The 20,675-nt window shown below is 38.8% G+C and overlaps 1 protein-coding gene across 4 annotated transcripts in view; it reads left to right on the plus strand.

Annotated features, from left to right (window-relative positions):
- The first annotated feature begins 698 nt into the window (after positions 1–698).
- The window catches only part of axin1 (axin 1), a 28,866-nt gene continuing 8,889 nt past the window's right edge, over positions 699–20,675 (plus strand). The window contains exons 1-6 of one of the 4 annotated variants that reach the window (XM_008415921.2): positions 699–1,039; positions 5,590–5,775; positions 10,568–11,512; positions 18,294–18,434; positions 19,168–19,264; positions 20,349–20,486. In XM_008415921.2, the coding sequence (XP_008414143.1) occupies positions 10,638–11,512; positions 18,294–18,434; positions 19,168–19,264; positions 20,349–20,486 (1,251 nt within the window). In that variant the 5' untranslated portion in view covers positions 699–1,039; positions 5,590–5,775; positions 10,568–10,637. Of the gene's footprint in view, positions 1,040–5,589; positions 5,776–8,036; positions 8,258–10,567; positions 11,513–18,293; positions 18,435–19,167; positions 19,265–20,348; positions 20,487–20,675 lie in introns of those variants that run through there. The other 3 variants (XM_008415918.2, XM_017306375.1, XM_008415919.2) reach the window with 3 other exon arrangements.

Consider the following 20,675-nt stretch of genomic DNA (forward strand, 5'->3'; position numbering starts at 1 on the left):
GCTTGTTGATTCAGTTACCATAGCTACAACTTCATTGTGCTGGCAAGCATCTGGTCCTCGTTTTCTCCAAAAGGGTCCTACAGCTTGAGCTGTAATCTAAAGTAAAGATGCCCATCCCTCAGCAATGGTCTWGGGCAGCTTTATGAACAAGAGAAAGATTACAGTGACAAACATGGACCCATTCAATGCRGACCATAGAAACAAGACTGGGAAAACAACACAACGTGAGAGCAAGGTRAAAGCAACTGGCTCCTGTTATTRATGACATAATGGATTTTGTTGATGGAAATAATTATCATAATCATTTTAGTTTGCATTAAGAACTAAACAGAATTAAGAGAATATGTAAATGCTTCAACTGGACTGACTTATGTTTGAATTTATTTTATTTTTTCTTAAAAAGAGCACGRTTTGAGTCTTATTTAAGCTGACTTTTTTCCATACAGCAGACTTGAACATTTAAAAAGTAGTTCAAATGACTGTGATTTATGAGGGACAAAGTTTTCTATTAAAAAGAGTTTAAAATCCAATCTGTCACGTCTTAGGAAAATATACAATCTGGAAAAACAGGGAAAATCCTTGGTGTCTTTTTAAACCCAGACTTGTTGAAGGCAAGGACCAAAAATCTGATTTTTATTCATTTTTTCAATTTTTTTGGGGAGTGGTACCCAAGAAATACTATGAAAAATAAATGTGGTCGCTTAATCTGCTGCTTGGAAAAGGACAACAGCCAGTCCAGCATGTTCAAGCCGCTCCCCTGCTGGGCGGCCCATGAGCCCGTCGATATGCTGGTTTGATGTTGGATGGAAAATTAGAACCCCCCACAACAAACGGAGGGCTGGAACAGAGAGACTGGAACAGACACAGAGAGGATAGAAAGGGAACAACCATCGACAGATGGACTCTGTTGTGATTAAAGATGGCGTCAGTCTTCACTGCAGACTACGAAGGACTGTATCCGATCAGTAAAGAAGTGGTGGGAGATGTCTGTGGTTCAGCTCATCAGAACCATGAAGAACACAGTGTGGTACATCAGCAGGTATGATGACTGCTTTTGCAGGGATGAAAACCGTAACGTTCCATTGTTTAGTGCATCGGTCTATTGTGTCTGGTAACGCTTTTTTATGTCAGTGCTCTGCTGTTAGGTTGCATTCTTCCTCTTGTTGTAACAAATTGCTTCGTTTGATTTGACCAGTGAATATATATCTTGTAAACAGACAACTAATAATTATACGTGAAGATTTGAATTGATCATATAAGATTTCAAGCAATTCATCATTTGTCGTACATCTTAGCATAAACCACCATACAGCACCCATAAGAAATGTAGGCCTTTTAATTGAGCATTTTTCCTTTTTGTGAATGCAGGTACACCAGAACGAGCATGATATTCAGCATGAACAAACTCAAAGTCTTCAAATTGCTAAATCCTCTGTGTCTAACACACTCCGAGACTTGTTAGGCATGATCTATTCAGCCCGGACAAAGGACAGCGACGGGACTCCAGAATACATTTTCTGAAAGTCTATTGATATTAATATTTGGCTCATTTTGAGAATCTCCAACTACCCTGAAGTGGTCCAAAAAGCGTGACATAGTTTTATAAAATCTTAATCTCTCAATCACTTTGGTAACTGGTTCAGCTACTTTTAGTGTTTGGAGTTGAACCTTGTACCTTTTGCCATTTCCAGTTAAAAGTGCTTTGCAGAAGACATAATTTCACTTATTGATTTTGAAGAAAGCTGGTTCAAAGAAATGAGAGCTCTGCTGTGAAAACTTAGAAAAAGAGCGTTTCTTAAACTGCTTTAATGGGCTTTTGTTCATCAATGAGTCTTCAGCTGAGATAAGCTCAATTCACCCAAAGCCTACAAAAAAATCTAAATCCACAGTGACAGGTGGAACAAAAGAGCCATGAATGGACTGAACTGGAAGACATGAAGTTGTCTTCTGGTAGTCCTTGACTATAGTTAGATATTTGAGAGCGTGGGAACACTTGGGAACACTTTACATTTTGGAAGGAAACATTTTTTTTTACTACCTAGGGAGACAAATTGTTTGTTAGTCAGCAAACGAGTGATRTAGTATTTGTACAAATGATGGATGAAGCATTCAAAAGAATTAACAAGTTTTTAGGAGGTTTTAAAAATATCAATGCTCAAAATGCTTAAGTTAATACACAGACGACTTACAATACATAAAGTTTTTGAATTTAAGAATGAATAGACCTTTCTCTTGCAGTSAAATGTCTCAAAGAGAAAAAGAGACTTTCACTAATTACGTTSGATGCCATGACCTTCCTTTGGGCCACATTCTTTAAGGCCCCATTTCYAGTCAATAGAAATTACTTTTTAATRTAGTCTGCAATCTGAATTGTTCCTAACTACAGTGTTCTATTGTGTGAGTTAGGAAGGACTGTTTTGTTCTCACAAGTTATCGATACATCCCAACCTACATCCATTTCATAGCAATAAGCAAACCAGTTCATGGCCATGTCTTTGGTAGTTAGGTGTATTTGAATAATTATTGGGGTACATTTTTATAAAATGATCTAATATCATGTTTAATTTATTTAAGCTGTAAATTAGTTTCAGGAAATTTCCACTGATTGTAGTTCTGGGTAGTCAACTCTTGTAAATAGGAAGATTATAACAGCAGACCAAACCAAAATCCACCTTTTTAATTGAATGTGGCTGTTAGATTAATTGTGGGCACAATCTCCTGAGTAATAGTTTAAGTTACAGTAAAGAGCTTACTTTGATGATAAGGTATCAAATTGTATTTTTGAAGCAAATGGTTTTCAGTTTAACTAAATTTCCGGATTTTGTAAGTTTTAGTAATCACTTGGGCTCACTCACTTGTCCTTGAAAAGCTCTATTTGTGCCTAGGACCGACTGAAGACTAATTTGTGGCTTTAGCTAATGGGTTGAACACACCCAAAGTAAAATGGGATTGTTCTGTGATTAGTAGATCTGTACTAGCAGAATCAAGGCAAAAATATCTGAAGTACCTAAATGTGAAGCAACTGGGGAAAACTTTGCCTATTTGTTTCTATCTCTTTTGTGTTATTTCCACAAAGCAGTACAGTATGGGACAGTGTGGCTTGGTAAGCTGTATTTTCTCTATTTCCATTGCAAGGTGGAAATAGAGAAACCGACACATACTATATCTTTACTGGGTCCCCTTTAGTTGTGGGTCCATAGGACAACAGTACAGTAAACTTAAAGTGGCGCTATTAGCATAAAACACAAGAAAGTTTATTGATTGATGCACTGACCTGTGCCTTACTGCCCATTAGAAACAAGGCATTTATCAACAAAAAACCCACAAAGGAAGATCCTTACCCCATGATGTGCTTTGAATAYAACTTGCCAAGAAACACGAAAGATGGGCTTCTGAGAGACAATCTCCTTTTAGGTTTTACATAACAACTTAGTGTTTTTACGGCTGATAAAAATGCAACTGCATATGGCGTCATGGTTTTAACATGCCTGATTGCATTCACAATGTAACAGAAATTTGCCTCATGAAAATAGTCAGATACACTCTCTCAGCAGATTTAGAAACATGCAAAACACCATATCAGTACCAAACTAGATTATATCCCCTTGATGCCCTTAATGGTGCTTCATGGTTGCAGATTATTCTTGTCCTGCAACACATGAACAACCCCAGATCTGTGTTTATTCTGAATATGGCAGTAGAATCCCACCCTGAAGATGCGTGGTGTTTAAATAAAGGTGCAACAATGATTGCATCGCCCAATTTAAAGTATAGTGTTTATGTTTTCACAAGGTTTAGCCCATATTTACTCTCTGAGACATCATTTGTTTAAATGTAATAAATAATGCTTTGGCAGCTGCACACATAATTAAGCGTATCATCACGGGTTTTAGAATTGAGATGGTTAAAAACTACTCTAATTGGTTTTCAAATCAGCTGCAAAACATCCCCAGGGCAGGTAGAAATTCATGCATGATTGGCACAAAATGGAGTAAATGACTGCTACTTTTGTGCTGAAAATGACCAAAACTGCACAAAGAAGGAGCAGAACAGCCAGAACCTGCTTGGAAACTCCTTGARTTTTTAATTTCGTTTGTGCGTCTGTTTTCTTCTGTTCATTTAGTTTTTGCTTGTTTATTTTCATAATCCAAAATTATTCTTTGCAGTTCATCAGAGCATAGAAACTATTTTTTCAATGTTGTCCTAAAATTATTTAAAATACTGTTGTTCAGTGTTGTTATGTAGTGTAAAGTAAAGTTTTGACTTTATTGCATCTTTGCTGCTTTATGTAATTATGTGTCTAATCTAATTGCATTAATTACAAAACAGAAAAGTGCTGTGTAATTTATTTAATGGTAAAGGTTTGAGCTCAGTGCTCCATAAATAAAAAAGTGCAAGAATGTTAAATTCATATATCTTGCTTGAAATTCAATGTCGCTTTTGACATGTGATGAACTTTTTTCTAAGTAAGCTTTGTCTGCAACAGGATATTCTAACTCTGAAGTTAWAGAAAAGTCCAGTCTTTAATTTGAGGATATTTGATCAGTGATCCATTTTAAGTATTAGCTGTTTTTAACAAGCTCTATAGAATTGGTGCTTGTGGCCAAGGAGGTTAAAGTGGCTTATACAGATGTTTGTTTGTTTTTTTTGTACTTGACCTCTTGACCTTTGTGATGCTTTCACTTTGTCTGTGTGTCGGCTCCCCATTAACATATATGCATGTATTTCTTTTACAACTTTTAGTTTGGTTGAATCTTTCTTTTGCTCTTGTAAGATGTGCAATTTTATCCCAATCAATTTCCGCACTYCCCAATAGATGACTTTTTAATCCTCATTTCCGACAGCTGCAAGCACTTTCATTCTTCTCTGCATCCTTCCGTCTCAGCGGGGGGCCATTTGGCATCGTTTGCATGTTCCCAGTCATTTGCTGGAGGAAGTTAGTGATTTGTGGTTTTAGGAATTCAATTTACAAACAAACAAAAAAACAACAAAAAAAGATGGAATAATCTGTGAATTAGGTGCTAATTACACTTAGGGGAGCTCTTCACCATACCATAGGTCTTGGTTTTCTGGTGTTTGAAATGTTTAGAAATAATTATGAGAAGTGTGCATTATTGAGTAAAGCTACACATCATGGATGTGTGTACTTACAGGTGTGCTCCAATCAAAGGTAATATGTTTAGTAGCTTTCATTAGATGTCATAATTATCATTGAAAATGTAACCAAATATAATAAACTATGAGCATTTTCCCTTGCATGGTAAAAAAAAAAAAACGACAACCCCCCCCCCGACAGCCATAAAAGAACTTGGGAATTGTAGAAGTGTGAAGTTCAACAGATATCCTCAGAAAAGGACTTTTTATTTTTGCAATTACTTACATCTACTCTAAATGCAGTGGCGAATTGAATCCGTATAAGAAACTCTGTTAGTGAAGCTTTATATCAGCAGGGGGCAGCAACCTACTTTATCACCTTTTTTGTGTGAAACATTACAAGGTTCATGCTCTAAGTACTGTGGAAACGTTTAACATTGGCTTGTGTAAACTGAATTTAGCTTTTGTTTTGTGTTTTTTTTTTTTATCTTTCAGGAAGAATTGGACTGCACAGATAGACTCACACAGCAATATTCTACTCCAGTCAGTTCGTTCCATTTGTGGGAAATTAGACTGGCTTTCCTATTATTGCAGGATAATGCATTAAATAAGCTTACAATGGAACCGACAATGATAGGATTCAGACCTGGAGGATGCGTAAGGATGACRATCAAACTCAAGGTAAAACATCACCGAACTACACTCAAATCAGATTTTTCTCTATTGTCATCGTGGGGACATTTAATCAAACTGCAAACACACAAAGAACCACACTGAGTCATACAGRTAAAAGATTTATCTTTTGTTTCTTTTGAGACAAAGTTCTTTGAAGTTGACTCAGTGCTGCACAGATTGACTCTTGAGATTATTTGCCTTATCTCCTTTCTTAAATGATGTAGTTTAGTACCAGTCAGATGGCTGTCGTGTTGCAATAGGTGAAAAGGTGGTGTGTGTGTGTGTGTGTGTGTGTGTGTGTTTAGCCTGGAGGAAGCTGTAACAATAGGATACTTTTTATGACTCCTATTGCTCGTATAAATATTTAAAATCCTGTGCACAGCTCGCACCGTAACATGTTTCCAGGTGTGAGCAGGCATTGCAGTTGATGTGATGAGATGGAGTGTGAAATGTGGACTCCTGTTCACGCTGCTCTTTTTAAGTCGTTCCACTGAATAATGTGATCTGAGACGTTTTCATGTTTTGTGATGTTTCATCAGCCTTTCATGTTGGATTCAGTAAAACGATTTGACTGCTTGGTGCCTGCCTGATATCAAAGAACAGAAACAGTCCTCTAATCCTGCATTTGCTCTTCTGGTCTTTGTATTATAAAGTCATYGCTGTAATGACAAGATCAAGTGCATCTAAGAGGCCCGGCAATGGTTTTGAAACGTACTGTTGAGCTGAACTGTCGCTTAATCCGYCGTTCAAATTGTGCCTTCCTCTAAAGCCGGTTCTCATGTAAACCAGTTATTGTAGTGTTGTGTGATTCTTTCTCTTTCAAGTGTGCAAATATCTATTTCAAACGGCATAATGTGGATAAAAATTTGTCACTACTTAGTGACAAATACTCCTATACAATGTATAGGAAATGTTTTWAGAACATGTCATTTTTTGTGGAAAATGTGAGATGGAAAAAGAAACAGCTCTGCTTTGCCTCGATGTTTGTAATACATTAATAACAGTGTAGGGTGTCTGCATTTGAGATGGTCGTTTAGAAAACCTTTGAATTTTTTGTCTGCGACCTTCTCTATTATTGATCYAACACACATTGCAAATTGAAATGAAAGCAAATTATCTATGAGATTAGTCTTTTTGAATCTCTAGATTTACGTTTCCTTGTTGAAAAAAGTTTGACAAAGGGAGCTTGATTGCAGCACGTAACAGGAAAGGAGATTGYCACCACAGGAACCTGATTGAAGGGATCAAGGCACCTTTGAAAGGCGCAATCGGTGAAGTTATCTGATGCAGGTCGTGGCTTGAATGAACACATTGAATCCTTCTAAAACAAACTGCTGTCCTACCTGTTTGGCAAAAAAAAACAACAAAAAAACAAAAAAACAAAAAAAAAACAAAAAAACATTTTCATGTTAGTGCTTCATTTGTAAGGGTAAAAAGGCAAGAATTCACATGACATCTTATTAATGTAACGTTCCAATACATTACACAAATGACAATTAGATTTTAGATCAAATATAGACTGAACACTGCCACTTCTTATTGTTTTCACATAAAGATATTACAATACAGACACAATTTGTGATGCCAGTTATCACTCAGACCTCCCACAGATTGCTGATCCCCTCATTTATTCTGATCACAAAAAATGTTATTTGCCATTTGTTGAATGTCTCTTTTTTTATTTAGMTATTTTTGTGTTAAGTGGTGAGAACCTTTTATAGCTGAGGTTCACAAACTGTTCAGGTTAAAAATGTTTCAGCCATCCTGACCTTTTGCCTGTATACATGGGCTTGGGATTGTTASAAATTCTTTTAATGCTGATTTGTTCTGACATACAACCTTTTTAGGACTTTTGCCAACATACCTGCAGGTACCATTATAAATTACAATCTTCAGGGTCAGAAAGTTATGAGGGAACTCTGACAAGGACTGTGTATTTTTGTTGCGTTTTATGAAAATTTGAATTTGAACTAAAACTAAGCTCTGTGGTGTGACTTTTGTGTTTAAAAGACAAAAAAAAGTAGCATTTTAATACTTGCAAATTGATTCCCAACATCTTGAGGCGTAAATCTTATTTGAATAATAGTTGAAAATTAATTTTGAATAGCTTTTCTTGCACTTTTCATTGTGTTCGATATTTACGTAGAAATGCTGGTTTTTAACACTAAAAGACAAATAGAGAGAGAAAGAAAGAGAGAGAAAGAGAGAGAGAGAGAGAGAAAGAAAGCGGGGAAATAAGTGTGCCACATGTAGCAGAGCATTTCAGAGGCAGTTTGTGCAGTGAACAGGCGAGGCGCTGTGCATGCTCTGCTGTGCAGCCTCAGCTCCGCACAGACATGAGAGACAGAGCCACGGAGAGGAGAGCGGACTGTCCTCTTTGTTGTTGGTAAAGTCCTGCGCGTCCTAACCATGACACCGCGGGCGGACACTGGCGTCGCTCCAGCTGCCCGATGCGCACGTAAGCGGCCGGAGGATCTCCACCGGTTAAGTATCTGTCACTTTTGTCTCTTCTCTCCAATCTCCGTCCCTCCGCTTAGAACTGGGAAATTGCGGTACTCGGTGGAAATAGACCCATCGCTTTGCAGCTTGTGATATAAACCTGTTCAGAAATCGGTGTGGGATACCCGCTGTGCGTGGGGGTGAGGGAGGGGGGGAAACAGTTGCGGGCGGCTTGTGTAGCGCGTTTGGCGGCCACGGCGCAGATATTAATAGTGTGACAAAGTTGTTGCACTTGTCGGTGGGCTGCTGAAAGGCCTGGGTCTCTCTCTCTCTCTCTCTCTCTCTCTCTCTCTCTCTCTCTCTCTCTCTCTCTCTCTCTGTGTATGTATGGAGTTTGTTTCTGTCTCCCCTCCCCCACGCTCCGCTGCCGTTCCTGCTCATTCAGGAGAGGCCAAGACGTGAACGTGATGAGAGGCTCTCACCTCAAGATACAGTTGCAGAGCAACATGACATTTCCCCCGTGATCGCCTGAGGCTTGATTCAGTGTAAATGCACACATGCATTTGCAATCGCGGCCACTGTAAACCCGAACGCTTGAGCTTCACAGGTAGAGGAGGTGCGATCAGAGGTGATGGGATCCGTCACCATTTACCTCCAGCTGTCACCCCCCCCATGCCCCCCGCACATTGGGACTACCGGTTATTCCCGCACATCTGGCCGCACGCACGGTGCACGTGCTGGTCACACTTCAGCACCGGGCAGCGTTTGATTACAGAACAGCCGGTTTTGTCTTTTGTTCAATCAGGATAAATGATTTGTGTATGTATTGAATTAGACAGAGAGTGGGCGTGCCCTAAAGGGAAGGGTACTGGCAACCAAGAAAGAAATGCTTCTCATATAATCACAGTGTGGGTGCCAGCCCTTTTTATGAAATCCAAATAATCAGCATTTTTTTAGTCCAATTTGAGTCAACAAGTGCCCAGAGCTATGAATAGGGAAGTAATTTACACAGAAAATGTAAGATGAAGACAAGGTTAAATGTCAAGTTTTTTTTTTTTTTTTTTAAACTTGGATTTGGATCTGCCAGCAAACTGTCAAAAAAATAAATAAATGCTGGCTTTGGCACGGATATGTGAATTTATCCAGTCAGCTGTGGCTACATTAAACCTTAAATTAAATACAGAAGCCATATCTCGGCAGCTTAGTCATAAGCTGCTCAAGCTCAAGCCAAGAAATGCTCTATGAATACATGAGGAGCAAAATATGTCCTTGAAAAATGTGTTCGCTAAAATAATTTCGAGTGCGGCGCTCTGCAGATGATTCTGCCGTTAGACCTATAGCAGAGGGATTAATTAAAATTAGAACATGGAATGAGGATCGATACAGTAACATATCAAAAGTCTTCGTCACTATTTCTAACTGTAAAAGACACTAAGGGTGTTTAATTATTTAGCTCAAAATATAAACCCCTTAGAGAACTCAGATGATGTATTAATCATGTTTTAAATTTGGTTTGGAAAGGTGTGGGAAGTAGCAATATGTCCGGTGCATATAAATCAGTTATATTCATGCTGCTGAGTAAAAAAAAAAATCCATCTTATCTATTGAACCACATAAGAAGCCAGAAGTGTTTAGACTTCAGTTTCTCATTGTTTTTTTTTCTATTCCTCTGTTAGGCRTTTTTGTAGCTTAATCATACCTAAATGTTTCAGATCCTGACACAAATTTTAAGTCAGATAAACATAATCAATATATAAAACTTGTAGTTCACTGAGAAAGCTTCTCTACAATTTTCCTTTCACTCTCTTTGCCGAGGAGAAATGGACTTGTACGACATGGAAAGATTTTATTTGCCACAAGGTTCAAGTTAGAAGATGACTGGCCAAAATCTGGACATGACTTTGCAAATATTATCTGAGGCCTGTAAAGGAAAATTGTGTAATCACAGGCCTCATTTGCTTCCGCTAATGAGGTGGAAGCAAATTAAAGTTGAAGACAGTCTCTCTTCAAATTTCTTTTTGGCTGAAGCTTGGTTAGAGCAGGACAGACAAAACAAGTGGCGAGAACTTTTTTCTTTTTTTGCTGACAGAAAGGAAAATGGTTGTAAATATTATTGCCACCTTGGGACAGTGTGAATTATTTGCCCGGCATATTATTAAACTAATTGAGATTCATATTGTTTTCCAAGTATTTTCATACACTATGTTCAGAATACAATGCATGTATGTCTGATAATTCAATTTATGAATTGCTGATTTAGCATTAGTCTGAGTAGGAAGCTTTGTGCGAGTGTGCTACCAATGATCTGCCTTCGCCGTCATGTGAGCTGCCTCTCATTATACATTTTCCCTCCTTGCAGGAGCTTTTTCAGAGAAGCATAACTAGAATACTGGATCCAACGGTTGTGCTGCGTGGGCACCGCAGGGTTCATGGATGCTGGGACTATGAGCATCAGCGACCAAAGGGGCTTCATCTCAGACCTGGGAGGCAGCTTCACTGAGGATGCTCCCAGACCTCCAGTTCCCGGGGAGGAAGGAGAGCTGGTTTGCGGTGACGGTTGCCAGCACGGCAACCTCACCTTCTCCTCCAAGAACGAGGGCGCCAAAAGCGAGGCGTCTGTGGCCACGCCCAGGCGGTCAGACCTGGATCTGGGCTACGAGCCAGAGGGCAGTGCCTCTCCAACGCCGCCYTACTTAAAGTGGGCAGAGTCCCTTCATTCCCTCCTGGATGACCAGGATGGCATCCTTCTGTTCGGGAAGTTTCTCAGGCAAGAGGACTGCGCGGACATGCTGGACTTCTGGTTTGCATGCAGTGGCTTTCGCAAACTGGAAGCCAGCGAGGGGAACGAGGAGAAGAAAGCAAAGCTGGCGAAAGCCATCTATAAAAAGTACATCCAGGACAACAATGGAATTGTCTCCAGACAAATCAAACCGGCTACCAAGTCTTTCATCAGAGATTGTTTGATGAGGCTTCACATTGATCCTGCGATGTTTGACCAGGCTCAGACCGAGATACAGAGCAGGATGGAGGAAAACACTTATCCTTTGTTCCTTAAATCTGACATATATTTGGAATACACGCGGACAGGAGGAGAGAGCCCCAAGCTGTGCAGCGACCGGAGCTCTGTTTCYGGGAATGAAAAGGGACTGTCAGGGTATTTACCAACTCTAAATGAATATGAGGGGCCAGAGGAGACCGAGCGTGACCTGACCCCGAGCAGCCAGCTCACTCAGAAGCTGTTGATGGAGACGGTACCGCAGCAACCTGCCAGCAGTGCAAAATTCCAGGACAGCCAGGAGTACAGGTAAATCCTCCCAGGCAATCTTAAGAAAAAAAAAAAGCTTTGCCTCAGCTCAAACTGTGCACTGTTTCCCCTCCAAACTGCTGAATTAGAAATAAAGCTGAAACCCCAAACCAGCATGAAGTTGGAGATGAAAACACAATGTGAGTGTAGCGCAAGAGACAGCCGAGTTGATGTTGTGTGAAGTGGAGCATCTCCACCTCAAGTGGGGAGGACATGTCGGAAGTTGAATAGGTTACTATTGCTGCTGTTTAGAGTTTGAAACATGAAATCATTATTTTTCTTTGTGCGTGTGGGGACTCTGGGAATTATGTTTTTTTTTTTTTTCTTTTTCCAAGACCTGGCCAGGTATTGATGGGAAGGCGTTCAAGTTTATTTACATTCGTATTTTGGATAATCCTTGACCCCTATTTTTCTATTTTTCCTTTCAGCACAGGGCTAATTTTTAAGAGGTTTTTTTWAATAGTTTACAGTAAATAGTCTATTTTTCTCAGACAATTTGATTTTTATAAAGCTAGCCTTTTTTATAGACCTAATCTACAGATCTGTAAAAACCCTGCAGAGCATTCTCTCTCTATCTCTCTTTCCCTCTTTCTCTCTTTATTACGTATATATGCCATTTTAACCATTTGTGAGCACGGCAGCAAATTTAGCACAAGAGATGAGACAACACACAACACTGAGTTCACAGGAAATATTTTTCCTGTTAACCCACAAACCACAGACTCTCTTTTTAAACTGCATGAAATTAGCTAAATATTATGTAATTCCAGCTTGTCTAGTCTAGGCATTCTTGTTTGCATGCTTTCTACAGTTGTTCTAATGCGAAAAGACTTCTTTTCAGGTTTTCAGCAATAGAAAAAAAAGTTTTATGAATCTTAAATTGTGTATTAAAGAGAATCTATTCAGTCGGGAACTGTCAAGTTCAGGTTTGATCAAAGTATTTCATTTTAAGCTGGAGATGATCAAATGGAACACAGATTCACTAAAAAGTGACGTTGACATCATTTAGAAATATTTCTTTTTTCAACGGTTAGCCAGTTGAGGTGTTCTCACAGATTTTAGACGAAGTTTGAATCTTTTGCATTTTCACTTTTTTTCTTTACTCTAAACCCAAAATACWGCCCACATAAACAATATACAATCTTATTGTTTGCTTCTATTGAATGACACMATCCAAAAGCAGTGCAACAACTATAGGACAACTTCGAGACAAAGTCATTGTCAAAGCAAGTGGACAGTAGATGCTTCAAGATTCAAGATGCTTCAAGTATTTGATTAGAAATAATTGTAACATTTTTTTAAATTGAGATACTTTGTTCTACCTACATAATAAGAGGTTTTCCTGTGCCAGCAGTCTTCAAATCCAGGCCTCAAGGCCTGGTGTCCTGCAACTTTTAGATATCTGTTTCTTCACACAATGTCAGACAATGAGGCCTATGGATATCTTGACTGCAAACTGAGGAGGGCGTTCAGCCTTTTGACTGAGGAGTATTGGAGCAGGCACACATCTAAAAGAKTCAGGACACCTACCAACAAACTCGCAGTGCACAATGCACACACTGAGCACTAAGCTCTGTGTTGTGGTCTTCKTGCCGGTTGTTCACGTCTATTTCACGGTTTAAATACAAGCAAAGTTGTTGGGGAAAAATCTTTAACTTATTATCTGACTGCATCAGATTCTGCTGGGATTTCTTAGATCAAATAAGCTCTTGAGGATCATATGTTCCCTCGGCGCTTTATGGTTTCCTGCTGCTTCCTTAATCGTGTTTGCTTTGAAATGCTCCACAAGTGTTTCTCAATCCCGTATTTGTCGTGAGAGATTACGATTTGTAAAGAATAGTTGTAGCTCCTGGAACTAAAGGATCATCTGAAAGTGTGATTTGTTTAGATAGCTCAAACTCCTCCAATGTTTTTTGTAATCTCTTAATAATATACTTATGTTGACATTGCTCTGTTCATTGCTGTTTTCAGCTTGAATGAAGAACATGTGTTGCTGTTTCCTCTGTGATGACTTATGCATCTAGTCCTTGTGGCTTTTTAACCTGTAATGGAAATGTTTTGCATAATTTACTTTTAGTTTATTGTCCAGGTGAAGATTCAATGAAAGATGCCTCTTTTTGAGCCCTTATTGATTGCTTTGTTGCGGGATGCCACTGTTGTCTATAATTTAAAGTAGAATACCTTTAAATGCCCTGAAGGACATGCAGGAATAATGCAACACCACAAGCCCGTCTTGGCTGGATGTAGWAATATATGCTCTATTATTTATTTATTCATGTAAATGAGTGTCTTCTGGTAATTAAAATTGGACCGAGGCCCATCCTAATGGTCTGTAACGCTAAARGCATTGTGCATGTTTTGAGGTATTATGAGGGCATTGCAGTGAAGACCACTGAAGGCTTGCCCCAACACGGACAAGCAATCAAGTTCTTTTCTGTACGTACTGTGATGAGACGCTCATTGWTTTGCTTGAAAAAATACATTTCTTCAAAATCAGTTAAAATCTCTTGCAAACAGAAATATGTCTCTGCAAGCGAAAGTCTCATTGCTAGAGAGARAAAAAAWTTACAATTTAAACCTAGTCATTGAAAACAATTGCATCCTGTGGTTAAGTAGAAAAGCCCAGCTGTTACAAGGGGGATCCTAATTTGATGGCAGCTATTATCCATTTCTCTACAATGCGACTCTGCAAGAAAATAATTGAAGTTGCGTCACAGTCGCACACTACAGAGACGTTCYCACAGCTCCASTGCTGTGATGAGAGACAGGAACTCACATCAGCTGACAGACAGACAGACGATACCTTCCAGATAAGACTCTCTCTGTGACAGCGACATGGTGCACAGTGCTGCACTCAGGAGCAGACTCAGAACAAATCCCAATTRCAATTTGCTCTGTTGAAATACAATAAATGAACGGAAATTAGATATCCCCTGGACCACATGGCTGCATGTTTCAGTCACAATTTTGAGCTRAACTGTGGTCCCGCTGAATGTCATCGCCTTCCCCACTACGGCTTTATACTTTTTAGTGTTGATATCTGCAAATTGCAAATGCTTATTTATGCAAGAAAGAATTTTGARATCCTAACCTGGGGCACTTTTATGGAAATCAGTGTTTAAAATAGTCTAAAATGCAGAAATGAAAGTGACTTAAAAAAAAAAAAGAGAAGAAATCTGCAGAGCTATTACAGAGATTTCAGTTWTATGCATGTAAAGATCTGAATGGCAAACAACAAACAGCATGAATTAATGTGTGAGTGAAGTAGTTTTTGTGCTGATTGTCACATAACTATTTCAGCAATCAAGCATTTGGCTCAAATTACAAAAAGACACGCTTCATTTTTAAATAGCCTCTTAGCACTACCCGTTGGGGTTTTTTTGTGAACGTAAATTTTACAGCAGTTGTGTCAGATCCCCTTTAGAGTGTGGCCACAGAAGACATTAAAAAGTCTCTCAGATCAGTGTTAAGAAATGAAATGACTTGAAAGGGAATGCCGCTTGCGTTAATGTTTGGGAGGAGTTTATATTAAATAAAAACGGTTGAAATTTGTTCGGATTCTAGAGGTTGGGATATTTCAAAGATGTGCCTACATGCTTGTTTTTGTGATTCGGACATTGGAATAGYAATAAGAAAAACTCTAATGTGTTTCTGTCTGATTTGTGTTAAATTTTTTATCTACTGAAAGGACTGCAGTAATCAATTCTACTRAAGTAACTTTAAATGCAAACTCTATGTTTAGCTTTTTCATTAGCTTGGCAACATTAATGTAATATCAGGGTTTGATGTTTTCTTTAGAAGGGAGAAAATAATCTGAACTTGCRTAACTATACCCTAACATATTCAGATTTTTACAAAGTGCTTTAAAAGGGTTTTACATCACCAAAAAGATCATCTTTATACTCACCATGGTCTCACTGACAGCGTTTAGGGACAAAAAAATAACAACAAATCCTGTGTTGACTAGTTCTTTCGTTGCACATCCATGTTTCCGTACAGTTTTCAAATATTTCAAAAAATGTATGAAGTATTTCAGACAAAATTAAAAAATGAGGTCAAACCTTGTAGTTAGGTTTATATRTTAGGAATGCACTGCCTCCAGGTTCTTTGTTTTCTCTCAGCACTTATTGAATGGTGGCAGATGTTTTTYCYCTGTAATCAAGTTCATTTGCTGAAAAGATAAACRACTCCAAGTGCACACTGGAAGAGTTGGGATAAACAATTTTAAAAGTTATGATAATRGCTTAAATGATTAACTTCTACACTGTCTGAACATTCATGTTGTGAGTCTCAGATAAAAAWTKTTTTAAGGGTGAAACCGTTGTAATCAACTGAAATGGAGGGGAAATTTTGTTTTGCTAGTGGTCATGGGACAGGTATACAATTGTTAAGGTATTGGTTTCTTAACCTTAGAAACTCCACCATACCTCTCCTACAGTTCAGCCAGCTGAATTCAGACTGCTACACTTTTCTCTAGCTGGTAAGAAGAATACATTAGCCTTTTTAGAAATCATCACACTGTTCCAACCCTTTACATATCTCTCTGTGTATTACATATCTCTCTGTGTATTACATATCTCTCTGTGTATCCGAACATAAACCACAGCTAAATAACTAGGTTTCACTCAAATATATACAGCCTGCAATACTGCCTCTAAGGAGGTGATGAGGCTTTGGTTTATATTATGTCTACTCAGAGGAGGACGGCAAAGAAAAAACAAAGAAGAAAGAATAAAGTGATTCCTAACAGAATAATGATGTAGGTTTTGCATCCTTGTCCCTAAAAGATAAATTATCCTCACGAGGATAACAGTGTGGATTAGGTCACTACTCACCGTCTTTCTAAAAAATAAGCATTGTTGTTGCTGCTTCTACTTCTAATACGATTCGTCTTTTTTCTGATTCTGTGTGTTTGGTGCCACACTCTCWATTGAACTGTTACTGTTAATGCCAGCACAAAGCCAGTGCAGTCACAAAAATGTGGRCTGCGCATGGACGTCCACAGAGGGTAACAGCGAATCTAGCGGGCGGGTACGGATAAYGGCCGCTCTGAGTAGATAGTGAAGCAGACTGAAAGGTTTGAAATAGACCTGATTAATGTAAAACGCTGTTCTAAAACTAGTTGGGAAGCTACTTTGTTAGCATGCAGCTGCTGGATACCTGAGCAGATAACCCAACAGTATCCATATCAATTTGTGAAACCAAATAGCAAAACAGTTTACTCCACGTTTTTGCTCAAGACTGTATATAGAAATCAAAATAACAGCAAACTGTTGTAGACAACGCTGTAGTAATGCGGTATATTTATTATAGCAGTTGTAGAAAATAAATTTTGAAATGGCAGTAGTTRGCTCTTGCTATGTGTGTTTGTTAGAACTTTTCCTGTAACCAGCCTGCCACCATGAAACTGTAGTATTTGTTTCAAAAGGTTATCATGTCGTGAGAATCTCAGCTACCTCCTTAAAACTCACCTGACCTGAAGCATTCACATGCATATTAAACCCTATAATATTACACTCAGCCATTTTGTGCCAAGACGTATCAGCTTGATTTCATTGTTGGGATCACTACATATTTGATACCTGACGAGATTCAAAGCCTGTCCTGGTATGATTTTTACTTGTATGTAGGGACATTATTTATTTATTTATTGATTTATTTATTCTTTTACTAAATACTTACTTAGCAAGTTTAGTGCTGAGTTTTCTTAATTTTCTTTCACAATGTTATTATTTTTTCTACATATAAAGGCCGCAACATTTACTGTAATTACAACTGCATTATTTAGTTATCATGCACCTTCACCAGCCCAGTTCTGTAAATTATTCTGTCAAATGTTGGCGCTAATGGAAATCTGTTTGTCACGGAGGTTTCATTTGAACTCTTGGTGCTTCTGCATTCCAAGCAGGGAGAAGGTTTGGGGTAAATGCTTTGGGGAATTCCTATTTGAATAAAGAATAATGATGCATAACATTTATAATTCATGTGCGCACAGCCCTTTAAGAAGTCTGTTCAGCTGAGTTGGTGATGGTGATTGGTGTCAAAAAAGTGTCTACCTTTTTGTTGATGTGTACTAACTTGAAAAGCTGTCCTTCACATTTTAGATTTTATTTAACTTTTGTTAAATATTACATAATGATAACAAAATGTGAAAGAGTTTATCAATAAAGACTTGAGGTTAAGATTAGGTCTTACCATCTGCATATCTTTCTTGAATCGAAAAAAGTAACAGCCAAGAAATAATCAAAGGCTGAAGTTTGGCTCAGATCAGGGCATTGACAGGACAATGATCTCAAACTCATTAGCAAAAGGCCTAAAATCGAAACGAAATAACATGAAAGAGTAAAAAAAAGAGTTTCTACACAACAGACAAGACATTTGAGCAAAAGTTTCACCATGTTTTAAGAGGCTGACAAATATATGGATGAGATTCTTCACACACAACCTTTTACTGTCGACTATATTTTTTTTAGCTGTGTGGTTTCTATTCTTGTGGTTAGAACAATAAATCTGGTTTAAAAAAAGCAATCTTGGTTAAAGTCAACAAAACAACTAGAATTATGTTAAGAAGACCATTTAATGTGTATGTTTTATAAATCATTATAAATTCTTGCTGCACTTAAATTTTTTCAAGCTTGCAAAAAAAGCATTAAGATGACTAGGTTATCAAACGTGGGCAAGAAATTAACTAAACACATAAAAAAAAACAATCATTGAGATCTGTTTAGTGTAATGTCATTTCTTTTCAGAATTTTTGGTTTTTCCTCATTTCCATCTGCAGACATGGACCGTGTCGAGAATCCGTCAACCCCTACTGCATCAACGTTGGTCATGTTCTGGCCCCAGCCACCAGTGCCAATGACAGTGAGCAGCAGAGCATATCCAGTGACGCAGAGACGCTTTCGCTCACAGACAGCAGTGTGTATGTATCTTCTCACCACACAAGAAAACACAGTTTTACCAGTTGCTATATCATGGCAGGTTTACTGACTCAGCAGTTTGAACAATAAAATAGTTTCCTGGGCTGAACTCAGAATGTACAGCAAAATTAGTACAGTTAAGTGTTTATTTGGCTAGACAATGGGACCGACTTGTCTAACATAAAGTATCAATTAAATGTTTCTTTTCCGTAACTTTCACTTGCAAGCTGGAGCCCTAACTTTGTGTTTTATCTGGCATCAATTAAAAAAAAAACTTTGATTTCAGTGTCTGATTATGAGTCACCGTGTTGCTGAAATGAAGATGTGAAAAAAATCCTTTAGGTGCAGTGTGACTCTGTGGAATTGAGCWGGAGCCTTCAAAGTGTGCACAGCTGGCACCCCCCCCAAAAAAATGTTTGAAGCAAAATGGATTAAAAGCTGCGATCAGCTAATTGGTCCTAAGCATTCAACACAGGAGACTGTGGAAACCGCGCTGACGGTTGCTGCAAACTCATACATGTAAAACATGCTGCTGTGATCTGCCTGACCACTTGTGATGCAGAACGAACGGCCATAATGCTGCAATAATCCCGCTCATGCTGCACAGGATAACAAAGGCACTTTTGGGTGTTTGTTTCAGAAGGAAAATGCTGTGTGAAGCGTTCRGCTTCAAAGCTGCCTCTGTTGTTTATTCATGAGGATGATTTATGAAAATATCTTTGTTGTTCATTCCAGAAATGGTGTTCCGCCGTACCGATACCGCAAACAGCATCGCCGGGAGATGCACGAGAGTGCCAAAGCAAATGGGCGAGTGCCACTACCTCATTTTCCAGTGAGTTATTCATGGGATATTTCCCTTCCACCTCGCTCTCCGCCTCTACACCTCTCTCTTTGTAACTGTCTGTCTCTGCTTATTTCTCCTCTGCTCTGCCATTGGAAATGTGCATATTTTAGTTCAGCTGTGTTACAGCGCCTGTGATGGAGTATAAGAATAGCTGATGGTGAAAGAGAAGGCTGTCTAAATGCAGCTTGATGCCTTCCTAAGCTGTGCRCGCCGAAGCCTAGCAGACATGAAACCTCCCCTGTGACAGCCCGATGCCTCCYTCTGCAGCTTTATGCTGTCGCTTGGTAGGAAAGCCCTGGCCCTAATTAGGCCTGGGAGTAAAGAGTCCAATTAAAAAGCCACACATGGCACCCTACTGTCCTAAGTGTGAATTTACTATGCAGTGGGCCGCATGATGCTCACATCACCTTGCTTAAACAAATATATCTCATTTTCGATGTCCTTTTGGAATGAAAGATGGTCTATAAACCCATGTTAACAGCTGGAAAAAGAGGAAACCTACTTATTTTAAGAGATTACGGTAGATATAAAGCCTACATAACCCGTTAACATGTCAGGTTTATTTTGACACATATGAGGCCAAGAAAGGTCATTTCCAAACTTTTCCCAGCTTTGTTATGAAAARCATTTAATGAAWAACTGCTGCACTAATCTGATTGAATAAATGCACACAGTATTAAACTAATACTTTGCTCAGAACACTTGATTAATATCTGAAATTCAATTTTCTTTGACAATATTTGCCCACTTTTGAAATGTAAACTGTAACAAAAAAAAGATTACATTTGTACAACAAGAACAGAAAAGCAAAGCAGTGAAATCTGATCCGTCTTAGTAATATTTYAGGGTGATTAAGTCTCGTTGCATATTCATTCATATTTAAATTTACAGTCCCCCTTGGAAGCGACACTTTCAGTTCTGCCCCTTTCGTTGTTTCCTGCTTCTTTTCTTCAGCCCGACCTCTGACGGGATGTGTGGGGTCAACCGTACTAAATCTGTTCTTAACGGACACACAAGGTGGTGGGAAGACATTCCGCAGTGTGTGCTCACAGCCTGACGTTTCTTCCTCCAGCGCACAAACCGGATTCCAAAGGACATACACGTGGAGCCGGAGAGGTTCGCTGCAGAGCTGATCAAGAGGCTGGAGGGCGTCCTGCGGGAGAGGGAGGCCGAGGAGAAACTGGAGGAGCGGCTGAAAAGAGTGCGACTGGTATGGTCATCTCACTTTCTGTTTCTGAACGCATAAGCAGACTCACTGCAGTGACCTTTCTCTCTAGAGCTGCACAATTTCAGCAATATATTTAATTCCGATAAAGCCRCTGAAAATTGCAATAATATTAGTCATTMTGACTAATTCTCATTTTCCAGGCAGTTTTTCTTTCTTTGTTGCTGCATCGTG

Source organism: Poecilia reticulata, linkage group LG8, assembly GCF_000633615.1.
Source record: "Poecilia reticulata strain Guanapo linkage group LG8, Guppy_female_1.0+MT, whole genome shotgun sequence".
NCBI classification, from domain to species: domain Eukaryota; kingdom Metazoa; phylum Chordata; class Actinopteri; order Cyprinodontiformes; family Poeciliidae; genus Poecilia; species Poecilia reticulata.